Source organism: Cherax quadricarinatus, chromosome 27 (assembly GCF_038502225.1).
Source record: "Cherax quadricarinatus isolate ZL_2023a chromosome 27, ASM3850222v1, whole genome shotgun sequence".
In the NCBI taxonomy this organism is placed as follows: Eukaryota; Metazoa; Arthropoda; class Malacostraca; order Decapoda; family Parastacidae; genus Cherax; species Cherax quadricarinatus.
In genome coordinates, this window is record NC_091318.1 from 31,367,396 (window position 1) to 31,395,371 (window position 27,976).

Below are 27,976 nucleotides of genomic sequence, written 5' to 3' on the forward strand. Positions count from 1 at the left end.
AAATTCATCTACCACGAAAGACCAACTACCCTCGAAGAGATAATACACCAACTCAACAACCACACATTTGATTCCAACTCCCCCATCAACGTGCTACACCTCTCCAGAACAAGATTCAATGCAGTCAGCAGCGGATCATGTGCATAACCAACCACCACCAAGCTGAAGTTCCCCAGCACTTTGCTATTTAACTAAAGCTGGGGTGTGGCTCCAAAACGACCCTGTTTTCCTGGGCACCACCAGCCATCTCCTGCCGGGCACCTGAGTACCAGCCCTACTCTACTGACACTGCTGCCACCAGCACATCTCGCTCCAACACAACCTCCTGCAGTACATCTGCACATCACGCTCCAGAGTGGACGGGCCACTCACCTCTGCAACCCTACCTCCTACTCCACCCTCCCAACCTCTTCCATTTTTCCAGCCCTCCTCTCCCTCTTCCTTACCATCCTCACCAACCCTCAGGTCAGAGAACTTCAACTTCAACTTCACGGTGTTTCAACGAGGATAGCCTGTTGAACGAGATTTTAGAGATTTTGCCACCGAAGTGGCTAGTTTATTGTGCACCCCATATCCATCCTGTGGACGGTAGCGCGAGAGCATATGGATACACAAAAGGCCTAGGAACTAGGCCCCAAAGGGTTAACAGGAATACATATGGATTTATATCTACATATCTATAGTTCACTTATCTGTTACAAGCAAATTTAGGAAATTTGCTTAGTATATCTGGTATCTTATTTTCATTAATAAGATATCTTGACATGTCACATAGGTTATTATACTGTCTGTCTCTGTATTCCTCAATAAATGGACAATTAAGCACATAGTGTTCAAGAGAGTGACCATATGCCTGATCACATAATTTACATTTAGTTTGATCATCATCTGTGTGTCTCCCAAACTGCCAGAAGTACTTGTAACCAAGCCTAAGCCTGGCCACTACAACATCAGTCAGTCTGTTCACATTGCAAGTTGCTCCATAAACATACTTATCTACGTTCATGTTATCATAGTGGGTTATAGATCTACTCAGGCTTCTAACTGCATTCCTATAACAATCATTTTCATTATTTACTTCTCTCCTAATATTATTCCTAATGCTAGACACAGTTATACCAAAGTTATATTCTACATTCTCCTTCTGGGTACTCTTCTTGGCTAACATATCAACTTTATCATGTGATGGGATCCATAGCAATTGTACATTAATTCCTTTGTCCCTAATTTTTGAGTATCTATACCTGGCTTCCCAAATGAGCATGTTGTTGGAGCCATTATATGAGTCAAGAGCCTTCAATGATGACATAGAATCAGTAATGACAGAGTCAAGCTCAGTGTTATAGGTTAGCTTTAGCGCCATTAGTATTGCAAACAATTCAGTTTGCAGTGTAGACGCCCAGTTGTTAATTCTTATGCCTAACTCAACAAATTTATCATTTTTTATTTATTATTTTTAGCGGTGAGTTGCTTCTTCATCAGCTGAGACGTATGCACCTTTTTTTTTTGTCACCGCCTGTATAGTAAGGGAGGCAGTCGATCGCCTCCAGAGACGTCATCTTGTTACTGTGTATGTTTACCTGGACCTGGAGTTTACTTGGAGAGAGTTCCGGGGGTCAACGCCCCCGCGGCCCGGTCTGTGACCAGGCCTCCTGGTGGATCAGAGCCTGATCAACCAGGCTGTTACTGCTGGCTGCACGCAAACCAACGTACGAGCCACAGCCTGGCTGATCAGGAACCGACTTCAGGTGCTTGTCCAGTGCCAGCTTGAAGACTGCCATGGGTCTGTTGGTAATCCCCCTTATGTATGCTGGGAGGCAGTTGAACAGTCTCGGGCCCCTGACACTTATTGTATGGTCTCTTAACGTGCTAGTGACACCCCTGCTTTTCATTGGGGGGAGGTGGCCCGGTGGTCTGGTGGCTAAAACTCCCGCTTCACACACGGAGGGCCCGGGTTCGATTCCCGGCGGGTGGAAATTCCGACACGTTTCCTTACACCTATTGTCCTGTTCACCTAGCAGCAAATAGGTACCTGGGTGTTAGTCGACTGGTGTGGGTCGCATCCTGGGGGACAAGATTAAGGACCCCAATGGAAATAAGTTAGACAGTCCTCGATAACGCACTGACTTTCTTGGGTTATCCTGGGTGGCTAACCCTCCAGGGTTAAAAATCCGAACGAAATCTTATCTTATCTTCACTGTATATAGAACTTTTGTATCTTCTCACTGTGCATAGAACTTGTATGTGTTTTCATTCATTTCACTGGTTGTTTCAGGTGGTGCCACATGCCACGTTGATCATCAGTGGTATATATGGGGCAGTGAACTCACCCAAACTTCTAACCATCCCTGATGCCAAGTTCCTCCTGCAGCCTATATACACTCTCTGGCTCCCTACCAATGTAAGTTTCTTTATATTTACAGAAGGATATTTAAAGAGTTGGGTTAAAAGTTCCTATCTTTATTTATAAGAGCTGTTACTTAACTTCAACTCATTTAAAAACCTTTTTATTTTATGACCACAATTGATTTTGACTTTTTTGGGTTATCCTGGTGGGTATTTTACAAATATGTATGGTAATTGTACTCATGTGTACCTGTAGCTTACAAATGAAATTGGAGGCATATGTGGGCCAGCAAGTTAATTTGGTCAACTGACTTTATTTCAGTTATGTTGTAAGAACATGTTCCATTTTAGAATCGTCTTAGGAATAAATGATATCAGACGAAGTGATGTTCTGGAGTAGGGTACAGTCAGAATGTAGTTGCTGCTTGCTGCCCATCTTGCGATGTAGAAGCTCACTTCTTGCTGTCCTTGGAGTGGAGGTACAGGAGGGCCCCGCTTTACGGCGTTTTGCTTTACGGCGTTCCGTTAATACGGACATTTCAAATTATGACCAAAACTCGCTATACGGCTCCCCCCACCTGTCTTTCTAATACGGTCACAGCGGCCCACCGAGTTTGTTTACATTCTCCCTGAGCACATCTCCTTATTATGTCTGGAAACTTTCCAAAATTTCAAGTGTTTTAAAGTTATTGTATATTTTATATGTATTGTACTTGATAATTAAACTTGTGTACACCTGTACCTAAATAAACTTACACACTGTGCTGGCATGTAGGTACACATTAAAATCACTAAGAGTCTCTCTACTCTTGATGCAATAATAATAATAATAATAATAATAATAATAATAATAATAATAATAATAATATAATAATAATAATAATAGTAATAATCTCTTGGGCGCATTAATGTCGCATATTACGTTAATATAGACATTTCCCTTAATCTATCTATGATATTTTTTTCAAAATTATATAAGAAACACATTATGTAACACACAAACATGATACATGCACCCACATTATAAAAATTTATACAAATATATATGAGATGTTTACCGGTTTGTAGAAGTGTCGGAAGAATTACGTTTTCTCTAGCCCGTCACCTGTTACTAGGGATAACTGTAGAAAAATATTCCTTTCGTATGCCTTCACTTTATAGCTATAATTCTGTACTAACTTGTACACAGTGTAAGAGTATTTGTTTCGTTATTTAATTATTATAATAATAATAAAAATATTATAAGGTAAAAGTTTCACAAACTCTTACAAATGTACATGAATGAACTAAAACTGGACACGTATTAATACCGTCTATTTCGCCTGACCGAGTGATCGTCCACAACCTGTTCAGTTTGTTTGTTTGTTTACGCTGTCTGAGCTCGGTGTATCATTAAATGTTGTATATTACGTTAATATACACATTTTCATTAATCCATCCGTGATATTGTTTTCAAAATTATATAATAAACACGATACATAACATAAATACATAACAACATATGTGTAGAGAACCTAGGATAACCCAAAAAAGTCAGAGTGACTTACTTCCATTGCCTTCACTCAGAGCATCATTTCTTCTCAAAATGATGTTACATGAGAATGGGAGTGTTCTTCTTTATTTATTCTACCGTATCAATGTAGAGACAACCTGTACACAATGTAACTTGTACACAAACCAGACGTGTACACTTCGTTTACAAAACTTACCTTCGCCTAGTTTGTTTACATAACTCTGCGCCTGTCCTCTCTCATGCACTCATTCTTTCTCTCTGGTATGGTAGCCTGCCTGACTACCATACATACCACACTTGATTTTTTACAATAAATACTACTCATCTCACCCTATATTTTAAGGTAAGTAATGAGTGAACTGTATATACATTTTAACGCTCTGGGATGCTTAAATATCATAGAATAGTATGTGTGGGTGGGGTGGCCTGGTATGGTAGCCTGGCTGACTACCATACATACCACACTTGATTTCTTACAATAAATACTACTTGTCTCACCCTAGATTAAGACTATAAATATTTTAAGGTAAGTAATGAGTGCACTATGTGTGTATTGTACTTTTTTATTGTTTTTTGATGCCTGGTTCTATTGCTAACATAATATATGTTAGTGTAAACTTGTTATCTAGTGTTTGTATGCATTTGTAAGTGGAAAAAAAGGGTGTTCCACTTTACGGCGGTTTCCGCTTTACGGCGGTAGCCTGGAACCTAACCCGCCGTATAAGTGGGGGCCCTCCTGTACTTTGACACTATTGGCCTTGTCTACAACATTAAGGCAACCCACATCCCTCCAGTGTTGAAGGCTCTGCTGAAATGATGGATCTGTCCAGGCTGGGTTCAGACAAGAGATAAGTCATCTTGCTCTGTTCTCTATTCTGTCAAGAAATCACAGATGAGACATGGGGCAGGCAGTCCAAGAAAGTGGAGCACACTTAAGGTGTAAGCAGTCTTGCCTCATAAAGAGTCTTGCAGCCTGTTGCGAATAAGAAATTTTATAAAGAACTTCAGAATGTGGTCTGTTACTATTTTTTTCTTATGCAACAAGATTTTGGATCAGTTAGTTAAAGGTATTTTAGAGTCTAGGGGAAATAATTTCAACTGGGAAACTCCATAGAATAATATTCAAATTTATTAAAGTATTTAAATACAATACTTTATCTTTTCTCTGTACCTAATATTATCTTAATACTTTGTACAATAAATTTACAATATACATATTTAGTTCAAAATCATGGAAGTATCACATTAATAAGGAAGATTAATTATTCTTCCTGTAATTAATTCTTCACTAACATTTACGTCTTTGTCTTAACAAGACTGTGTAAACTCAAACTACAAAATGTACAAGATTCAACAAGACCTTTGAATCCGGCAGTAAAGGAAGTAGAAAGCAAGAGTTTGTCTGGGAAGACGTATCTATATGGATTACTGAACTGACCAAGAATATAAATATCAAAAGAATCTTTCAGAGCAATGAGGAACAAACTGAGTCAGCTCTAGAGACTAATTCTCAAACCCATTCAAACTGTACACCCTAAGAGAGAACCAATATACGATCAGTTGTCAAGGCTAGAGCAGGGAGCGGACTGACTACCTGCCAGTCTGTTGTCCCGTCGTCAGGTTGGATCACCTGACCCAAACGTCAGTCAGCCGGACATAAACAATTGAACAATTCACCGGATGGTTCCGAGACTTATGCTCTATATACATAAGAAATCCTACCTAACAATAATAATAATAATACAGTGGTCCCTCAATAATCGTCCATAATCCGTTCCTGGAAGTGGGACTATTATCGAAATGGACGATTTACGAATCAATTTTCCCCATAAGAAATAATGTAAATTAAATTAATCCGTTCCTGACACCCAGAAGTATTAAAACAAAAATTTTTTTTACATGAAATATACATGTAGTACATAAACAATACAATGGGAAATGATGAATGAAACATTAACAGTATAACACTTACCTTTATTGGAGATTCTTCTTAGTGTATGGGAGACTGGAGGAGGAGAGAGAGTGGATTGTTTATAGTTTGGAAGGGGAATCCCCTTCCATCAACACCTTGGGTACCAATTGCTTTTCTGGGGTTACTTCTCTTCTCTGTTTCTTAACCCTTTGACTGTCGAAGGGCCAAATCCTGAAGTTGCTTCTGGTGTCGCAAAATTTTCGAAAAAAAAAAAATTATTTTTTCTTATGAAATGATAGAGAATCTTTTCCCGATTGTAAAGACACCAAAAAAACGAAATTTGTTGGAAAACTGACGGAATTACGCTCTCGCGAAGTTAGCGACTTCGGCGATATTTAAAAATCGGCAATTTCGCCCACTTTGAGCCCTATTTTCGGCTAATTCCGTTATTCCAGTCAACCAAACTCATAACTATTTCTTCAGAACTCTATTTTTTCTATCGATTGAGTACAAGAAACTGCCCATTTACCGATTTCAACTACCCAATAACATGGTCAGAAATTTGCAATTTGGCCAATTTCACGAAAATTAAAAAATACGACAATTTCAAAAGAAGGTCCAGAATGAACAATGCAGACATTCCTGGCTCTAAAATAACATTTTCTTTGTTCATCAGTCATGTCTCCAGGTCCCTGTGATATTACTCTTGCTTTTTATTTTGAAGATTTAGAAGATTTACTGTTATGCAGACTACTGCAATACTGTAATAATTGTAAAAATTACATCAACCCATTCATGACTGCGTATTAGAATGGCTATTTGGACATTTATTGGACAATGACATCATTTGTTTACTTTTGAACATCGGCAAAAATCAAACATTTCCTGTACTTTGTGCTCCATTTCCAGGTTCTTTTTATAGTAAAATTAATCAAAATCACCTCCATTTCTATAATATAGTTTCCATTCTATCAAATGACACCAAGAAAACGAGAATACAACCACAAATACTATACGAAAATAGACCACAAAGTCGGCATTTTAATTAAAAAAAACGGTCGGAGTTTTTTTTTTCTCATTATGCACTGCGTGCTCCAGGATTTTTTTTATGTGGTGCACACTGACCACACAGACCCATTCTCTCACATGTGGGCCTACTAGCTTTCTCCTGCCTGATTTGAAGCCGCTAGAATTTATGAGTATATATACGTCAAACACGGTACCTCGCAAACGTATATATACGGCCGCGACAGTCAAAGGGTTAATGCCACTAGGACCACCTTGAGAGTCACTGGAGTCCTGTCTCGCAAAAAAACTGCAGAGAGCTCTGTTTCTGGCGTCTCTTTAAAACTTCCCTAAAATGGGCCAAGACTCTGTCACTGTACAAGTTGCCGATATGGCTTGCAATATCCTTCTCTGGGTGATGTTTCTCCATAAATCTTTCCATCCTACCCCACATTTAAAAAATCTCCTTAATTTCTGAAGAAGGCACCTTCCTCCATCTCTCTTCCTCCTCCTCTGCAGCAAGATTCTGAGCTGCAATCTGTTGCCGTTCCTGCTGAAGCTCTTGCCGTTCCTGCTGAAGCTCTTGCAGCTCCTCAGTGGTTAGCTCTTAGTTGTGGTCCTCCACCAACTCTCCACATCCTCCAAACTCACATCCAACCCCATGGAACTCCCCAGTGCCACAATAGATTTAACAACTGACATAGGCTCATCAGGGTCAGCCCCAAACCCTTCAAAATCCCTCTTGTGGACTCAATCTGGCCACAATTTTCTCCAAGCAGAGTTCAAAGTCCTGGTAGTCACTCCCTCCCAAGCCTTACCTATAAGACTTATGCAATGGAGAATACTGAAATGTTCTTTCCAAAAATCTCGTAGGGTCAAGTGAGTGTCTGAGGTCACATTCAAGCACCTTTCAAACATTGCTTTGGTGTAGAGTTTTTTAAAGTTTGCAATGACCTGCTGGCCCATGGGCTGGAGGAAAGGAGTGGTATTCAGGGGCAAGAGCTTTACTGTGATGAACCCAAACTCCTTCAGAATTAGGTCATCCAAGTTTGGAGGATGAACAGGTGCATTGTCCATTACTAGGAGGCACTTGAGATCCAATTTCTTTTCCAGGAGGTAATTCTTCACACTAGGGCCAAACACTTCATTGAACCACTCCACAAAAATTTCCCTCGTGACCCATGCCTTACTATTAGATTTCCAAAACACACACAATTTACTCTTCATAACATTGTTTTTCTTGAACACTCTGGGATTTTCAGAATGGTACACTAGTAACGGCTTCACTTTGAAATCCCCACTAGCATTAGCACAGAACATTAGCGTCAGCCTGTCTTTCATAGGCTTGTGTCCTGGCAGCGTCTTTTCTTCCTGAGTAATGTAGGTCCTCTTTGGCATTTTCTTCCAGAAGAGGCCTGTTTCATCACAATTGAACACTTGTTCAGGTTTCAGTCCTTCACTGTTTATGTACTCCTTGAATTCATGCACATATTTTTCAGCTGCCTTGTGGTCCGAACTGGCAGCCTCACCATGCCTTACCACACTGTGTATGCCAGTACGCTTCTTAAATCTCTCAAACCAGCCTTTGCTGGCCTTAAATTCACTCACATCATCACTAGTTGCAGGCAATTTCTTGACCAAATTGTCATGCAACTGCCTAGCCTTTTCACAAATAATCGAAGTCATAAGAGTATCTCCTGCTAATTGTTTCTCATTTATCCACACCAATAATAACTTCTCAATGTCTTCGAGTACTGGTGATCTCATTTTTGTCAGCACATTTACCCCCTTTGCAACAACAGCGTCCTTGATTTCCTTTTTCTTGGCTATGATGGAAGATATGGTTGTACGGGATTTGTTATACATCCTGGCCAGTTCGCCCACACGTACGCCACTATCATATTGTTCAACGATGTTTTTCTTAAATTCAATCATATTTCTCACCTTCTTTACCAAAGGCTTGGCACTAGGAGCTTTCTTTGGAGCCATGGTAGCTTATTTAGCACTTAAATAACTTGCAAGCACTAAAATAAATGAATTATGATGAAATATTTCGCTGGAGCATGTGAGGGGACCGTCGCTCACTGGTAAACAATGGCACACTGGCTGGGAAGGAAAGGCCGAGGCGGCTCAGACCATGAGTACGCGTCCGGGACGAAGGACTATTAGCAAGTTACCGGACCATTTCCGAGCCAATATTTTGACGAAAAAACAGGACTATTTCCGAAATGGACGATTTTCAGGCCGGACGATTATTGAGGGACCACTGTAATAATAAAATAGGGACAATACCATGGTATTTTTTATATATTTTAACAGATAATAATATAACGCTGAAAGTCTCTATTCTAGCTATAAACGGGGACTTTCGCGCTATAATATTAAGTGACGATCATATTCTCTTACAATAGTTAAATAACACAGGATGACCAATTTCCAAGATATAACACAGCCTCTACTGTTTAGAGTCAAATTTTACCCCAAGGATATCAATCTCATCCCAGGGTACCAACACTCTCCCGTTCATTCTTACTGCTGCACCAGCATTATTATCATGGTGCCTAGAGACCATCATCTATGTTTTCTTAGAAGCAAATGCAACCTGCCATCATTTTTCCTAGGCTAATATAGCTGTAAGCTGGTGATTGATGTAACATAGAGCACGTAGCATTTCCTCTCCTGGATAAGTGAATGCTAGAGTACAGTCATCTCCATATGCATGGGATTCTAGGATGAGCTAAAGGTCATTGAAATAAACATTCCATAACAGTAGCACAAGCACACTACCCTTTGGTACACTGGCACTAGTAGTGTGTCTTGTTGACTCTGTTCCACTCAGAACTACACTTAGAGATATACCTTGAAGGTGATTACTGAGAAGGCATAGTGTAGATCTAGCTGGTAACTCCTAGTGCTTGCAGTTTTGCCAAGAGTCCCTGGTGCCATACTCGGTGGAAATGTAGCAATGTCCAGTGCTACTACACAGCTGACTGTGGATTCATCTAGTGACTGGTGCCACTTAGTGGAGAAGTTTAACAACAGATCAGCAGAAGAGTGACCTTTTCTGAAGCCATATTGACGGTCACAAAGAAGTGAATGGTAGTGTAAAAACTCGTCCTCATTTGCTGTGAGGTTATTGTCTTAGGAATCTTGCTAGTGATTGACAAAACTGACACAAGTCTGTGGTTGTTGATTTCCATTCTGCTCTTCTTTTTGTGAACAGGGAAATACATTTGCCTCTTTCCACAGAGAAAGCAATTTACACTACTAGGCACTGCTGATAGATGCAAGTTAGAGGTGCTGCTTGCTGGTCTGCACATCTACTCAGCAATCTTGGGCTCACCTATCTGGGCCCACAGCCTTTTTCTGCCACTCTGTCTGCCTATACTCACCTATTTGTATTTCTCAGTTCCTTACATATGGACTTAGTGCCTATTTTGAATATAATAATAGTAATAATAATAATAATAATAATCCACAAAGTAAAAGTGAGACTCATTCCCCTTGGTGTCCACTGATAGACATACTGTGGTCTCTAAATAGATAATCATATACAAAAAACCACATACTGATTATTATTATTATGATAATGAAGATGATGTTTCATTACAGAGAGGTTCACCATCACTGCCACACAGGATGCTGTGACGTCTCAGCAGATCCTGGAGGATCTAGAGAGTTCATGACAATGCGTATCACCATTGACACACCCTTCTGTCTCTACTGGTGGCCCGGTGGCCTGGTGGCTAAAGCTCCCGCTTCACACACGGAGGGCCCGGGTTTGATTCCCGGCGGGTGGAAACATTTCGACACGTTTCCTTACACCTGTTGTCCTGTTCACCTAGCAGCAAATAGGTACCTGGGTGTTAGTCGACTGGTGTGGGTCGCATCCTGGGGGACAAGATTAAGGACCCCAATGGAAATAAGTTAGACAGTCCTCGATGACGCACTGACTTTCTTGGGTTATCCTGGGTGGCTAGCCCTCCGGGGTTAAAAATCCAAACGAAATCTTATCTTATCTTACGACGCTGACCAGAATAAAGACACTAACAAGTACACAAATAAAGATAGAGAAAAAACGACAGGCAGAGTTAGTGGCTTTCTTTGTACTCGACAATACAGTGGACCCCCGGTTAACGATATTTTTTCATTCCAGAAGTATGTTCAGGTGCCAGTACTGACCGAATTTGTTCGCATAAGGAATATTGTGAAGTAGATTAGTCCATTTCAGACCCCCAAACATACACGTACAAATGCACTTACATTTATTTTTATTTATTTATTTATTTATTTATTTAGAAATTTAGCATACATACAGAGGTACAAAAAAATACAGGTAAGAGCAGCATGCCAAAGCCACTTATATGCATAGCATTATGGGCTGGCTTACAATTAACTTAAGATTAACTAAGCAATGATGAAATCAGTGATAAGACATTACAGTATTGTAAACAGATAACTATAAAATACAAATGAGTATTACAAAGACAGGTCATATGGTTGCATGCATTGCTGTTCATTCAGTAGAATGGAGTATTCTGTTAGGTAGTGTATTTAAAAAAAATAACAAAGTTAGGTTTGACATTTGTGTGATATAATTGTGAGTAACATTTAAGATATACAATTTATATGGTTCAGTTATTCAGTATTTATTTGGTTTTGAGTGAGTAAGTGAACTTTGAGAAGAGACTTGAATTTATAAACAGGTAGTGTTTCTTTTATATTTATAGGTAATGAATTCCAGATTTTAGGGCCTTTTATGTGCATTGAGTTTTTGCATAGCATGAGATGGACACGAGGAACATCAAAGAGTGATCTGTGCCTTGTATTATGGTCATGTGTTCTGTTGAGGTTGGCAAGGAGATGTTTGAGGGGAGGGTTAATATCAGAGTTAAGTGTTCTATGTATGTAATAAGTGCAATAATAAGTATGGATGTTTTGTATGGTGAGTAGGTTGAGTGTTTTGAATATTGGTGGAGTGTGCTGCCTGTATTGAGAATTTGTTATCATTCTAACTGCAGCCTTTTGTTGGGTAATTAGTGGTCTGAGATGGTTAGTTGTTGTTGAGCCCCATGCACAAATTCCATAGGTAAGATAGGGGTAAATAAGAGAGTGATAGAGGGCCAGGAGGGCTGACTGTGGAACATAGTACCGTATCTTCGATAGTATGCCTACAGTCTTGGAAATTTTCTTAGAAATTTGTTGTATATGTGTATGAAATTTGAGTCTATTATCGAGGTGGATTCCTAAGAATTTTCCCTCTGTTAGCTTTGTGATAGGTGATCCATTTATCGTTATGTTAAGAGCTACCAAACTGAATGAAGTAGGTTTTGTCAATGTTTAGTGTAAGTTTGTTAGTCCTCATCCAGGTAGATATTTTCTGTAATTCGGTGTTTACAGTATTGGCTAGCGTGACTGGGCTCGGGTGAGAGAAGACGTATGTGGTGTCATCTGCAAAAAGTGTGGGTTTGAGTAATTGCGAAGCATTTGGTAGGTCATTTATGTATAGGAGAAAGAGAAGAGGGCCAAGGACACTTCCCTGTGGGACACCAACTGTAATTGGTTGTTCGGAAGAGCTTGCCCCATTTGCGTACACATATTGGCTTCTGTTGCTGAGGTAAGACATGAGGTAGTTGAGGGAGTGCCCTCTAATACCATAGTGTGACAATTTTACGTGGAGCAAGTCATGGTCAACTGTATCAAAAGCTTTACGTAAGTCAATGAAGATCCCCAGAGGGACTTCTTTTCTCTCTATTGCAGTGTACATATGTTCTAGCATGTGTATAATAGCATCATTAGTATTTTTATTAGGCCTGAATCCAAATTGGCAGGGGTTGAGAATGTTATGGGAGATGAGGTAGGAGTAGATTCGTTTATGAATTAATTTTTCGAAGATTTTTGAGAGAGGGTGTAAATTGGATATTGGCCTATAGTTATTCAACTCTGTTTGGTCACCTCCTTTATGGATCGGGGTGACCCTTGCTATTTTGAGAACTGTAGGGAAGGTGGAGGATTCAATGGATTTGTTAAAGAGTGTTGCAATGATTGGTGATAGTACTTGTGACGCTTTTTTGTATATAAAGGGTGGTAAGGTATTTAAATCTTCTGCCTTGTTTTTCAGTGCGTTGATAATAAGGGAGACTTCGTATGGGTTAGTCGGAGCTAGGAACAGTGTGTTCGGGTAGTTGCCAGTGAGGCAGTCATTTGGTGGGGTATCTGAGCTTGGGATATTATTGGCAAGGTTTTGACCTATAGTGGAGAAGAAATCATTGAGTCTGTTTGCTGTTTCTGTTGGTGGGAGTTTGGGTTCATCTGATTTTGCTAATTTTATTTCGCTATGTCGTGATATCTTTTTTGTTCCCAGAATTTCTGATAGGGTCTTCCAGGTCTTTTTTATATCACCTCGTAAGTTGGATAATCTGTTCTCATAATACAATTTTTTTGCCCTTCTTATCAGGCTGGTTAGGATTGATGAGTAACGTTTTGTTTGGTCTCTGGTTATGTGACCCATTCTGTACTGTTTTTCATATCGGTGTTTTGTATTTATGGATTTGAGAATGCTGGGTGTTAGCCAGGGACTGTTCAGTCTCTTAGCTGTCATCTGTTTAGTTTTTTTAGGGCAGTGCTTGTTATAAAGGTATTGGGTCTTTTTTAGAAAATTATTAAAACATTCATCAATATCTGTATAGATTTCTAGCTCAGTGTGCCAGTCAATGTTTGTTACTGCTGTTGTGAAGTTATTAATGGCTGCCTCATTGTGAAGTCTGAAGGTGACTTTAGTAGTGTCTTGGGGTATTTTACCAAGAGTTGTTATGAGGAAAGTAGGGTAGTGGTCTGTGGTATTATCTGTAATTATGCCTGATTTTAAAGGGGATATGGTGTTGGTCCAGATGTGGTCAAGTAGGGAAACACTAGTCTCTGTAACTCTTGTAGGTTTTGTTACTGTTGGTAGCAACATGCAGTTACTCATTGTGTTTGTGAATTCAGTAACGTGTGGGTCCTGGTCTTGCAGGAGATTTATATTGAAGTCACCTGAGAGTAGTAAGTGATCTTTGTTCATGCGTGCATCAGTTATCATACTTCCTAGGTTTTGACTAAATTGGCTAATGTTTGATTGTGGAATTCTGTAGATGTTTATCACTGTGAGAGGTTTTTGTAGGTATTTGGATTTGAATTTAGCTATTATATATTCCCCATGTTCATCCCTTGTGCAAGTATTAGTGATACATTCTAGTTGGTCTGAGTAGTATATAGCTGTGCCACCCCCTTGTTGGTCTGGCCTACAGTTGTGTATGGCTGTGTAACCAGGAATGGCATAGACATCTGTAGTATCAGGCTTTAGCCAGGTTTCAGTTAGTGTAATGATGGACATATTGGCATGCAAGGAATTTAGTAATGCTAGGAGGTCATCATAATGCTTGCTTAAAGATCTGATATTGTAGTTAAAGATAGTTATGTTGTTGTTGGCTCTGAGAAGTGCCTTTGATTGTTCTGCTGTGTAGTAATTACAGTAACTGTTTGAATCATTTAAGTCATTAAATAAGAGGTTGGTATCAGGATCAATGCTTGTAATCATAAGATTTGTAGTGAATCTATAGTTAGAATTAAGTAAAAAATAAAGTAAATATTCTAAAGCTAAAAAAAAATAGCACCTGAATTATTTAACAAATGTAAAAATAATGAGCTAAGGTAGTGTTTTAAAGCTAGAATAAAGGAGACAATATAAAAGGGACTAAAATAATTTGTGGTGAACAAATAAAGTGATGATCAAATAATGGAGCTTGGGAATATGATAGTAGGTAGTACTTTAAAGGTAATTCTTTAAAGTTAGAATTATAATATAAAATTATAATATAAAAGGGACTAATATAAGTTGTGGTGAACAATAAAGTGGTAATCAAATAAATGAGCTTTGGAGTATAATGGCAAAATAGTGAACTTATTAACTTTAGCACCTGAGAATAGCACATAAATACACTTAAATAATTTGTCGCATTGGGAGGTGATCATTAAGCGGGGGTCCACTGTATTCTATAACATGTAAATCACACATTGTGATTAATATTGTGGAACCCTGTTACAGCTTCAAGGGCCCCGGGGTACTGGTGTGCAGCATAGACAATATGCCCATACAGCTGCCCAAGGAAGCCACGGATTTGTTCGGGTCGCTGCTGCTGCCTCACATGTACAACATCTTGAAGTCTGATGCCTCCAAGCCCTTCGAGGAGCAGTCATTCACTCACGAAGTGCATGGGGTTAGTTTTTTGATGTTCAGTTGTGAAGTTCATGGGATCAGTCTCTTGATGTTCAGTTATTAAATTCGTGTAAGTCTGACTGACCTTGGCTACAAGACTGTAGGTCTGAGTGACCTTGGCTACAAGACTGACTATAAGTTTGAGTGACCTTACCTTGAGTTTTCCTGGAGAGGGTTTCAGGGGTCAACACCCCTGTGGCCAGGTCTGAGACTAGGCCTCATGGTGGATCATTGTCTGATCAGCCAGGCTGTTACTGCTGGCTGCACGCAAGCTGACATACGAACCACAGTCCGGTTGGTCAGGTACTGACTTTAGGTGCCTGTCCAGTGCCTTCTTGAAGACAGCCAAGGGTCTGTTGGTAATCCCCCTTACGTATGCTGGGAGGCAATTGAACAGTCTTGGGCCCCCGGACACTTGTTGTGTTGTCTCTCAGTGTACTCGTGGCACCCCTGCTTTTCATCGGAGGAATGTTACCTCTCCTGCAAATTCTTTTGCTTTCATATGGAGTGATTTTTGTGTGCAGGTTTGGTACCAATCCCTCCAGGACCTTCCAAGTGTACATTATCATGTATCTCTCTCTCTCCTGTGTTTGAGGGAATACAGACCAAGGACCTTCAACCATTCCCAGTAGTTTAGGTGCCTTATCGCACTTGCGTGTGCCGTGAAAGTTCTTTGTACGTTCTCCAGGTCAGCAATGTTGCCAGCCTTGAAGGGGGCAGTTGGTGTACAGCAGTATTCCAGGGTAAAGAGAACGAATGGTTTAAAGAGAATCATCATGGGTTTGGTGTCCTTAGTTTTGAAGGTTCTCATTATCCATCCTATCACTTTCCTAGCTGATACGGTAGATACATTGTTGTGGCCTTTGAAGTTAAGATCCTCTGACATTATCTCTCCCAGGTCCTTCACATTACTTTTTTGCTCTATTGTATGGTTAGAATATGCTGCTATGTATGATAATGTATGTAGCTATGTGTACCTGTAACTGAATAAACTTACTTCTGAGAAAGGTGCTAGACAAGAGTAAAGCAGCAGTAGGTCACTCTGGGCCACAGCTAGTAAGCAGCAGCAGGTCACACTGGGTCACAACTAGTAAGCAGCAGCAGGTCACTCTGGGTCACAACTTGCAAACAGCAGGTCACTGGGTCACAACTGGAAAAAAGCAGCAGGTCACACTGGGTGATATCTAGCAAGCAGCCAGCAGTAGCAGCCTGTTTGATCAGGCTCTGATCCACCAGGAGGTCTGGTCACAGACCGGGCCATGGGGGCGTTGACCCGCGGAACTCTCTCCAGGTAAACTCCAGGTAGTAAGCAGCAGGTTGCAGTGGGTCACAACTAGCAATCAACAGCAGGTCATACTGGGTGACAACTAGCAAGCAGCAGTAGGTTTACCTGGGTCACAGTAAGTAACCAGCATGTCACACTGGGTCACAACTAGCAAGCAGCAGTAGGTTTATATGGGTCACAACTAGTAAGCAGCAGCAGGTCACACTGGGTCATAACTAGCAAGCAGCAGCAGGTCAATCTGGGTCATAACTAGGAAGCTGTGCATAACAAGGGACTTTCCATGGAATGTACTTTAGAAAAAATGAACTGTACTTCTGAAGTAGACTGTACCACTGAAATAGACTGTTCCACTGAAATAGACTGTATTCCTGAAATATCACTTTGATCCTCTTATCCATTGTTGACAGGAATATAATTGAACCATTGTTTTTCACAATAAGCATTTTAGACTATGTGAATATATCCTTTGTCTTATACAAATTTAATTCACTTATAATTAATAATCTACTGTTCAACTGTGAAATAATTACTGTCCTACTGTACAACTATGATAAAATCCTTAGTATTAAGTAGTCTGTAAGACAATAATGTTAAGTTGGCCCATAATGCCAGGCATAATAAAGGCTCTCTTTGTATTGCAACCCACTATTGTAAATATAAAATCTCAATGTACTGTTTGCAAAGACATAAATAAATAAATAAATAAAAATAGACTGTACTCCTGAAGTAGACTTTACCACTGAAATAGACTGTACTCCTGAAATAGACTGTACTCCTGAAGTAGACTGTACTCTTGAAATAGACTGTACTCTTGAAATAGACTGTACTACTAGAATCATTCTCTACAACCTGTATTCCTTTAAAATATTATTATTATTATTGTAATTATTATTGTAACTGGTATTATTTAATCTGATTATTAATGTACATTTTAGTTTTCAGCTGAAACTGAGTCAGTTGAGTGCAGCAAGCAAAATTAGTCTCTGTGACTAATATTTCATAATGCTAAAGTTCCCGCTTCACACACGGACGGCCCGGGTTCGATTCCCGGTGGGTAGAAACATTTTGACACGTTTCCTTATACCTGTTGTCCTGTTCACCTAGCAGCAAATAGGTACCTGGGTGTTAGTCGACTGGTGTGGGTCACATCCTGGGGGACAAGATTGAGGACCCCAATGAAAATAAGTTACAATCCTCAATGATGCACTGACTTTCTTGGGTTATCTTGGGTGGCTAACCCTCCGGAGTTAAAAATCCGAACGAAATCTTATCTCTTATCTTATAATGTTTGTGTATATATGTGTAATATTGATGGTTATAATGTTTATTTGTGTATAAATGTGTAATGTTGATGGTTATAATGTTCCAGGTGTGGTAATTGCTGTGCCTGGCTGTGTCTGCTGCAACAGTGATCAACACAGCAACATTGACCAGTCTGAGGAGTGGAAACAGCCATTCTAGTAACATTTAGTGTTATACCTGGAGAGGGTTACTCCTGGTATGTGGAGATGCAGCAGCTGGTGATGTCGTCAGAGGTGGGCGGGGCCCACCTGTAAGGTATTTCCAGGTTACAAGTCCACTGAAGTTTGGTTATTGAAGTAGATAGTAATTATATTTGGTGGGAAGGTGGTGGGAAAAGTATACGAAAGATTGTAAAGAATTTATATAAAAAATAGCTTAGTGGGAAGCATTAGTTATCTCCCGACCAGAGATGAAATCTCTGGCCAGGAAATAATGGGGAATGTATTCTATAGGTTACCTTGAATGGGGTTTACCTGGAGTTTACCTGGAGAGGGTTTCGGGGGTCAACGCCCCCACGGCCTGGTCTGAGACCAGGCCTCATGGTGGATCACGGTCTGATCAACCAGGCTGTTACTGCTGGCTGCATGCAAGCTGATGTACAAACCACAGCCCAGTTGGTCAGGTACTGACTTAGAGATAAAAATTGGAGAAATGGGTTGTAAAGCTTAGAAATGAAGACTGATTAGATTATAAGAAGTTTTAGTTAGTGTAATATCTTTATTATGCAGCTGATACCCATCCTGCAAGACTGTAGGACTCAGAGATGAAATGTGTGATATATCATGGCTCAGTTAGTTGGCTGCCTTCTAGCATACATCAGGGGGATTACCAATAGACTCCTAGCTGTCTTCAGGAAGGCGCTGGACAGGCAGTATGGTGGGAAACAGTTGAGCAGTGAACAGTCTTGGGCCCCTGACATTTATTGTGTTGTCTCTTAACGTGCTAGTGGCACCCCAGCTTTTCATTGGGGGGATGTTGCATCGTCTGCCGAGGCCTTTGCTTTCGTAGGGAATGATTTTCGTGTGCAAGTTTGGTACTAATTTCTCTAGGTTTCTTTTTCTGTCTCATAAACACGCTAAGATAACTTACACTTTGGTCACACTTCACAGACACGCACATGCATATATATATATACATACATCTAGGTTTTTCTCCTTTTTCTAAATAGCTCTTGTTCTTTTTTATTTCTTCTATTGTCCATGGGGAAGTGGAAAAGAATCTTTCCTCCGTAAGCCATGCGTGTCGTATGAGGCGACTAAAATGCCGGGAGCAATGGGCTAGTAACCCCTTCTCCTGTATACATTTACTAAAAAAGAGAAGAAGAAAAACTTTATAAAACTGGGATGCTTAAATGTGCGTGGATGTAGTGCGGATGACAAGAAACAGATGATTGCTGATGTTATGAATGAAAAGAAGTTGGATGTCCTGGCTCTAAGCGAAACAAAGCTGAAGGGGGTAGGAGAGTTTCAGTGGGGGGAAATAAATGGGATTAAATCTGGAGTATCTGAGAGAGTTAGAGCAAAGGAAGGGGTAGCAGTAATGTTAAATGATCAGTTATGGAAGGAGAAAAGAGAATATGAATGTGTAAATTCAAGAATTATGTGGATTAAAGTAAAGGTTGGATGCGAGAAGTGGGTCATAATAAGCGTGTATGCACCTGGAGAAGAGAGGAATGCAGAGGAGAGAGAGAGATTTTGGGAGATGTTAAGTGAATGTATAGGAGCCTTTGAACCAAGTGAGAGAGTAATTGTGGTAGGGGACCTGAATGCTAAAGTAGGAGAAACTTTTAGAGAGGGTGTGGTAGGTAAGTTTGGGGTGCCAGGTGTAAATGATAATGGGAGCCCTTTGATTGAACTTTGTATAGAAAGGGGTTTAGTTATAGGTAATACATATTTTAAGAAAAAGAGGATAAATAAGTATACACGATATGATGTAGGGCGAAATGACAGTAGTTTGTTGGATTATGTATTGGTAGATAAAAGACTGTTGAGTAGACTTCAGGATGTACATGTTTATAGAGAGGCCACAGATATATCAGATCACTTTCTAGTTGTAGCTACACTGAGAGTAAAAGGTAGATGGGATACAAGGAGAATAGAAGCATCAGGGAAGAGAGAGGTGAAGGTTTATAAACTAAAAGAGGAGGCAGTTAGGGTAAGATATAAACAGCTATTGGAGGATAGATGGGCTAATGAGAGCATAGGCAATGGGGTCGAAGAGGTATGGGGTAGGTTTAAAAATGTAGTGTTAGTGTTCAGCAGAAGTTTGTGGTTACAGGAAAGTGGGTGCAGGAGGGAAGAGGAGCGATTGGTGGAATGATGATGTAAAGAGAGTAGTAAGGGAGAAAAAGTTAGCATATGAGAAGTTTTTACAAAGTAGAAGTGATGCAAGGAGGGAAGAGTATATGGAGAAAAAGAGAGAGGTTAAGAGAGTGGTGAAGCAATGTAAAAAGAGAGCAAATGAGAGAGTGGGTGAGATGTTATCAACAAATTTTGTTGAAAATAAGAAAAAGTTTTGGAGTGAGATTAACAAGTTAAGAAAGCCTAGAGAACAAATGGATTTGTCAGTTAAAAATAGGAGAGGAGAGTTATTAAATGGAGAGTTAGAGGTATTGGGAAGATGGAGGGAATATTTTGAGGAATTGTTAAATGTTGATGAAGATAGGGAAGCTGTGATTTCGTGTATAGGGCAAGGAGGAATAACATCTTGTAGGAGTGAGGAAGAGCCAGTTGTGAGTGTGGGGGAAGTTCGTGAGGCAGTAGGTAAAATGAAAGGGGGTAAGGCAGCCGGGATTGATGGGATAAAGATAGAAATGTTAAAAGCAGGTGGGGATATAGTTTTGGAGTGGTTGGTGCAATTATTTAATAAATGTATGGAAGAGGGTAAGGCACCTAGGGATTGGCAGAGAGCATGCATAGTTCCTTTGTATAAAGGCAAAGGGGATAAAAGAGAGTGCAAAAATTATAGGGGGATAAGTCTGTTGAGTGTACCTGGTAAAGTGTATGGTAGAGTTATAATTGAAAGAATTAAGAGTAAGACGGAGAATAGGATAGCAGATGAACAAGGAGGCTTTAGGAAAGGTAGGGGGTGTGTGGACCAGGTGTTTACAGTGAAACATATAAGTGAACAGTATTTAGATAAGGCTAAAGAGGTCTTTGTGGCATTTATGGATTTGGAAAAGGCGTATGACAGGGTGGATAGGGGGGCAATGTGGCAGATGTTGCAAGTGTATGGTGTAGGAGGTAGGTTACTGAAAGCAGTGAAGAGTTTTTACGAGGATAGTGAGGCTCAAGTTAGAGTATGTAGGAAAGAGGGAAATTTTTTCCCAGTAAAAGTAGGCCTTAGACAAGGATGTGTGATGTCACCGTGGTTGTTTAATATATTTATAGATGGGGTTGTAAGAGAAGTAAATGCGAGGGTCTTGGCAAGAGGCGTGGAGTTAAAAGATAAAGAATCACACACAAAGTGGGAGTTGTCACAGCTGCTCTTTGCTGATGACACTGTGCTCTTGGGAGATTCTGAAGAGAAGTTGCAGAGATTGGTGGATGAATTTGGTAGGGTGTGCAAAAGAAGAAAATTAAAGGTGAATACAGGAAAGAGTAAGGTTATGAGAATAACAAAAAGATTAGGTGATGAAAGATTGAATATCAGATTGGAGGGAGAGAGTATGGAGGAGGTGAACGTATTCAGATATTTGGGAGTGGACGTGTCAGCGGATGGGTCTATGAAAGATGAGGTGAATCATAGAATTGATGAGGGAAAAAGAGTGAGTGGTGCACTTAGGAGTCTGTGGAGACAAAGAACTTTGTCCTTGGAGGCAAAGAGGGGAATGTATGAGAGTATAGTTTTACCAACGCTCTTATATGGGTGTGAAGCGTGGGTGATGAATGTTGCAGCGAGGAGAAGGCTGGAGGCAGTGGAGATGTCATGTCTGAGGGCAATGTGTGGTGTGAATATAATGCAGAGAATTCGTAGTTTGGAAGTTAGGAGGAGGTGCGGGATTACCAAAACTGTTGTCCAGAGGGCTGAGGAAGGGTTGTTGAGGTGGTTCGGACATGTAGAGAGAATGGAGCGAAACAGAATGACTTCAAGAGTGTATCAGTCTGTAGTGGAAGGAAGGCGGGGTAGGGGTCGGCCTAGGAAGGGTTGGAGGGAGGGGGTAAAGGAGGTTTTGTGTGCGAGGGGCTTGGACTTCCAGCAGGCATGCGTGAGCGTGTTTGATAGGAGTGAATGGAGACAAATGGTTTTTAATACTTGACGTGCTGTTGGAGTGTGAGCAAAGTAACATTTATGAAGGGATTCAGGGAAACCGGCAGGCCGGACTTGAGTCCTGGAGATGGGAAGTACAGTGCCTGCACTCTGAAGGAGGGGTGTTAATGTTGCAGTTTAAAAACTGTAGTGTAAAGCACCCTTCTGGCAAGACAGTGATGGAGTGAATGATGGTGAAAGTTTTTCTTTTTCGGGCCACCCTGCCTTGGTGGGAATCGGCCAGTGTGATAATAAAAAAATAAAAATAATATAATCATGTATCTCTCTCGCCTGCATTCTGTGGAGTACAGGTTTAGGAACTGTACATTTTCTAGGTCAGCAATTTCACCTGCCTTGAAAGGAGCTGTTAGTGTGCAGCAATATTCCAGCCTACATAGAACAAGTGACCTGAAGAGTGTCATCATGGGCTTGGCATCCCTAGTTTTGAAGGTTCTCATTATCCATCCTGTCATTTTTCTAGCAGATGCAATTGACAGTGTTATGGCCCTTGAAAATGAGATCCTCTGACATGATCACCTTAGTTTCTCGCTCTGTTGTGGAATTTGTTTTATACTCCGATGTAGCGTTAATTTCCTCATGTTTTCCATATCAGAGTAATTGAAATTTCTCATCCTTTAACTTTATATTGTTTTCTGTGGCCCATTTAAAGATTTGGTTGATGTCTACCTGGAGTCTTACAGTGTCTTCAATGGAGGTCACTGTCATGCAAATTCAGGTGTCATCTGCAAAGGAAGAGATGGTGCTGCTGTATGATAATTTATGTATTTGTGTACCTGAATGAACTTAGTAATCATCTTAGTAAACAAATATATTTAGGTACAGGTATGCATTATCATACATAGTTTAAATTACCTAGGATAACCCAAAGTTAGAGTGACTTAGTTCAATTTTAATTATCCCAAAATACATTACATACCAGTGGCTGCCTTTTGTGTTTACCAGTGCTTTATTACCTAGCCTGTGGGTGCACCCGACACACAACCTGTGGGTGTATCCCATACCCAGCCTGTGGGTGCACCCCATACCCAGTCTGTGGGTGCACCCCATACCCAGCCTGTGGGGGCACCCCATACCCAGCATGTGGGGCACCCCATACCCAGCCTGTGGGGGCACCCCATACCCAGCCTATGGGGGCACCCCATACTCAGCCTGTGGGGGCACCCCATTCTCAGCCTGTGGGTGCACCCCATACCCAGCCTGTGGGTGCATCCCATACCCAGCCTTTGGGAGCACCCCATACCCAGCCTTTGGGTGCACCCCATACCCAGCCTGTGGGTGCACCCCATACCCAGCCTGTGGAGGCACCCCATACCCAGCCTGTGGGGGCACCCTATACCCAGCCTGTGGGGCACCCCACAAGCTGGGTATGGGGTGCCCCGTTTCGCTCTCCAGGAGCTTTATCAAGCCGTACACACACACAGCTTGATAAAATTCCTGGAGAGCGAAACGTTGCCACAATAAAATGTCACATTAGTTGCACTTGTGTCCTTTTACCTAACATATTGTCGGTAATTCTACCAACATTAATACAAAACTATGTAAATATACTGTACCTACATTATCATTATAACTGGTAATTATACTTACGTGTACCTGTACCTAAATAAACTTACACACTGTGCTGGCATGCAGGTACACATTAAAATCACTAAGAATGTCTTATTAGTCTTGAAGATGCCATAATAATAATAATAATAATAATAATAATAATAATAATAATCACTGCAATGGTTCAGGGAATACCTGACAGGGAGGCAACAACGAGTCATGGTACGAGAAGAGGTATCACAATGGGTGCCCGTGACGAGCAGGGTCCCACAGGGGTCAGTTCTAGGACCAGTGCTATTTTTGATATATGTGAATGACATGATGGAAGGGATAGACTCTGAAGTGTCCCTATTCGCAGATGATGTGAAGTTGACGAGAAGAATTAAATCGGATGAGGATGCGGCAGGACTGCAAAGAAACCTGGACAGGCTGGACACGTGGTCCAGAAACTGGCTTCTCGAATTCAACCCTGTCAAATGCAAAGTCATGAAGATTGGGGAAGGGCAAAGAAGACCGCAGACAGAGTATAGGCTAGGTGGACAAAGACTACAGACCTCACTCAGGGAGAAAGATCTTGGGGCGACCATAACACAGAGCATGCCACCAGAGGCACACATCAACCAGATAACTGCTGCAGCTTACGGGCGTCTGGCAAACCTGAGAATAGTGTTCCGATACCTTAATAAGGAATCGTTAAGACACTGTACACTGTGTATGTTAGGCCCATACTGGAGTATACAGCACCAGTCTGGAACCCACACCTGGTCAAGCACGTCAAGAAGTTAGAGAAAGTACAAAGGTTTGCAACAAGGCTAGTTCCAGAGCTCAGGGGAATGTCGTACGATGAAAGGTTGAGGGAAATCGGACTGACGACACTGGAGGACAGAAGGGTCAGGGGAGACATGATAATGACTTACAAGATACTGCGGGGAATAGACAAGGTGGACAGAGACAGGATGTTCCAGATAGGGGACACACAAACAAGGGGTCACAATTGGAAGCTGAAGACTCAGACGAGTCACAGGGATGTTAGGAAGTATTTCTTCAGTCATAAAGTCGTCAGGAAGTGGAATAGCCTAGCAAGTGACGTAGTGGAGGCAGGAACCATACATAGTTTTAAGAAGAGGTATGACAAAGCTCAGGAAGCAGAGAGAGAGAGGACCTAGTAGCGATCAGTGAAGAGGCAGGGCCAGGAGCTGAGTCTCGACCCCTGCAACCACAATTAGGTGAGTACAATTAGGTGAGGCGCATTAAATATCATAAATAACTAATTAGTTATTAGTTTGTAGTGATATATTGAAAAGATTAGCCGAAGGTATGCTAAGTTCCTCTTTACATTCCTTTACAACCCTTGCAAATAGTTCATAATGGCCTGGGGATCTGTTAGGCTTTAATTTCTCTATTTGTCTGAGGACCATGTCACTAGTTACCCTAATTGTGCATAGTTTATCATCATCCTTTTCTACATAATTTATTATTTCTATAATTTTGCTAGTATCTTCTTGAATAAAAACTGAGAGGAAGTAGGTATTGATAAGTTCACACATTTCCTTATCACTGTCAGTGATCTGACCTGAGTTACTTTTAAGTGGGCCAATGTTGTCCCTAATCTATCTTCTGTATACCTGAAAGAACCCTTTTGGGTTAGTCTTCAAATCCCTCCCAACTTTAACCTCATAATCCCTTTTTGCTTTTCTTATTCCTTTTCCTATTTCTCATTTTAATTGAATATATTGATTTCTTAACTGCCCTTTCCCTCTTTTGATATGCCTATATATGCCTCTCTATTGACCAATGAGCAATGAGATGTTTTAATCTATTGTTTATTCTATTGGGATCATTGTTGTTAGATCTAATTTCCCTACTGGGGACAAAAGTCGTCTGGCCAGCCAGCACTATGCTCTGAAATATGTCATATTGGCAACCAACTCTACCTACCTGACACATAGTAAGGTCGTCCCAATTTAGCCCACCCAGGTAATTTGTCAGACCCATGAAGTTAGCCAAGCAGAAATCTGGGACAGCGACTTGATTTTGATTTTTTTTTTTTTTTATCACACTGGCCGATTCCCACCAAGGCAGGGTGGCCCGAAAAAGAAAAACTTTCACCATCATTCACTCCATCACTGTCTTGCCAGAAGGGTGCTTTACACCACAGTTTTTAAACTGCAACATTAACACCCCTCCTTCAGAGTGCAGGCACTGTACTTCCCATCTCCAGGACTCAAGTCCGGCCTGCCGGTTTCCCTGAACCCCTTCAAAAATGTTACTTTGCTCACACTCCAACAGCACGTCAAGTATTAAAAACCATTTGTCTCTATTCAGTCCTATCAAACACGCTCACGCATGCCTGCTGGAAGTCCAAGCCCCTCGCACACAAAACCTCCTTTACCCCCTCCCTCCAACCTTTCCTAGGCCGACCCCTACCCCGCCTTCCTTCCACTACAGACTGATACACTCTTGGAGTGTGAGCAAGGTAACACTTATGAAAGGGTTCGGGAAAACTGGTTAGCTGGACTTAGATACCTGGAGGTGGGAAGTAAAATGCCTGCACTCTGAAGGAGGGGTGGGGATATTTGCAGTATTGGAGTGCCTCTGGCAAGACAGTGATGGAGTAAGTGACGGTGAAAGTTTTTTTTTTTTGTCACCATATCTCGGTGGGAAACGGCTGGTGTATTAGAAAAATAATATAGGAAGGTGCTGTGTAAGAGAAAGAGAAGTTACTGTGCCACCAATAATGTGAAAATGACACTTATCATAGAGCATTAAGCATGTTCCAATTTGATAATGCTGCAGTGATTAATGTGGTAATGATATTTCAGGAGATGACAGGTTCAATATTGTCACGTGGATGGATCACAGAGCAAAGGAACAAGCCGACTTCATTAATTCTCAGGAACATTAGTACGTATCGTGAAGGAGGAATTTCTGGATATACATTATTGTGCTTATACCTGGAGTATACCTGGAAGGTGTTCTGGGGGTCAATACCCCTGCGGCCTGGTCCGTGATCAGGCTGCAAGGGTGGATCATGGCCTGATCAACCAAGCTACTACTACTGGTAAACTGTCTTATAGTGTGGACTTAAAGGAAATGTTGAATGTTTGATTTATAAATCCTAGATGTATGGCTAAATGTAGTATGGGGTGAACATCAAGTGGAAAAAAAAGTATACTGCCACAACATTATTTGTCTGTAATTGTCAACATTACAAAGAATACTGTAGAAAAGTAGAAAAAATTACATTTTGTATATTTACTACATATATATATTTTTTCAAGACTGGCCGTCTCCCACCAAGGCAGTGTGACCTGAAAAAGAAGAAACGAAAGTGTTTCTTTTTATGTTTAGTAATTAATGCAGGAGAAGGGGTTACTATCCCCATGCTCTTGGCATTTTAGTTGCCTCTTACAAAATGCATGGATTTTATTATTTATAGCATTTACATAAGAATGTTTTTTCAGTGTGCTGAAATACGTGGGAGGTAGTGTTGCTGGAAATGCAGACTCCCAAACTTCTTTGGCTCAAGAAGAATATGAAAAACACTTGGGCCAGGGCTGGCCATTTTATAGATTTACCAGATTTCCTGACCTTGAAAGCCACAGGACAGTTTTCAAGGTAAGTTATTTCTCTATGATCTGTTGCCTGTCATGTGAGAGAGTTTAAAGCAAGTACACCTTTGACTGCCTGTATGTTATCTGTTGCTGTGTATGCTTGATTAGCTCCTAAGTGTTTAGGGTTTAGGTACTGATGGTTTTAACTCGGGTCATTCACAAATTAATAACTGCAAACACTGGGTATGATTTAATAAATGATAGTGCAAATATGTTTTTAGATTTTTAAATATACTGGCAGGCGAGAAAAAAAGAATGATTCGCTTTAAAGTTATTATTATTATTATTATTGTTATGGGGAAGTGCTAAACCCATAGGAAGGCATTGAGGCTTAAATCAGGGAATTGGAGCACAGATCCAATTCCCTAGATCAAGAGCCCCTCACCAGCATCAAGGAACCTCCCTTGAGTAAGGGGTCACTTTAACAGGATGGGGGCGAGTACTGTGCCTTGCAGAACAGAGGTTTTCACTGTAGCTGCCTCAGACTTACTCTGTTTACTATTACTCTTTGTGTACAGTTTAAGGTGATATTCGCTTTACGGCAGCGGTCTAGAACCTAACCCGCCACATTAGCGAGATATGCCTGTATTTGTGATAGTCACTGCTCTGGTATGTGGTCCTTCGGTATATTAAGAATAATAATAAAAAATATTGGTGATAAGTTATTTTCTTTTTCACCCAAATCATTCTTGAAATGATTTAGATCACTTACTCTTATATGTGCCAGATCACTCAGTGTATGATGGCTTTGTTGGCTAGCTAGAAACAGTCTAGTTGACTAGGCAGTCAACAAGGAATCCTAACCTCAGACCTGGCTGTGAAAGTAGAAAATAAGAACCCTTGAATGTTTTGAAGCCATTTACATTTGTTGCACTGGTGCATTTGTGCAGTATGTGCAGTACATTTAGATGGAGTGTCCTTAACCCTT

General features: G+C 40.7%; 1 protein-coding gene across 1 annotated transcript; it reads left to right on the plus strand.

The window, feature by feature from the left end:
• Positions 1-1,176: 1,176 nt before the first annotated feature.
• LOC138853287 (alpha-aminoadipic semialdehyde synthase, mitochondrial-like) lies at positions 1,177-27,976 on the plus strand. The gene is made up of 5 exons (XM_070089231.1): positions 1,177-2,401; positions 14,860-15,031; positions 17,685-17,872; positions 26,257-26,338; positions 26,899-27,976. The coding sequence occupies exons 1-3, from the start codon at positions 2,352-2,354 to the stop codon at positions 17,691-17,693; spliced, it is 231 nt and encodes a 76-aa protein (XP_069945332.1). The 5' UTR covers positions 1,177-2,351; the 3' UTR covers positions 17,694-17,872; positions 26,257-26,338; positions 26,899-27,976.

Bases quoted from the DNA above. Each gene is read 5' to 3' on its own strand.
- LOC138853287 (XM_070089231.1), top strand. From the start codon at position 2,352: ATGCCAAGTTCCTCCTGCAGCCTATATACACTCTCTGGCTCCCTACCA. The intron at 2,402-14,859 runs GTAAGTTTCTTT...ACCCTGTTACAG, and splicing joins CTCTCTGGCTCCCTACCAAT to CTTCAAGGGCCCCGGGGTAC.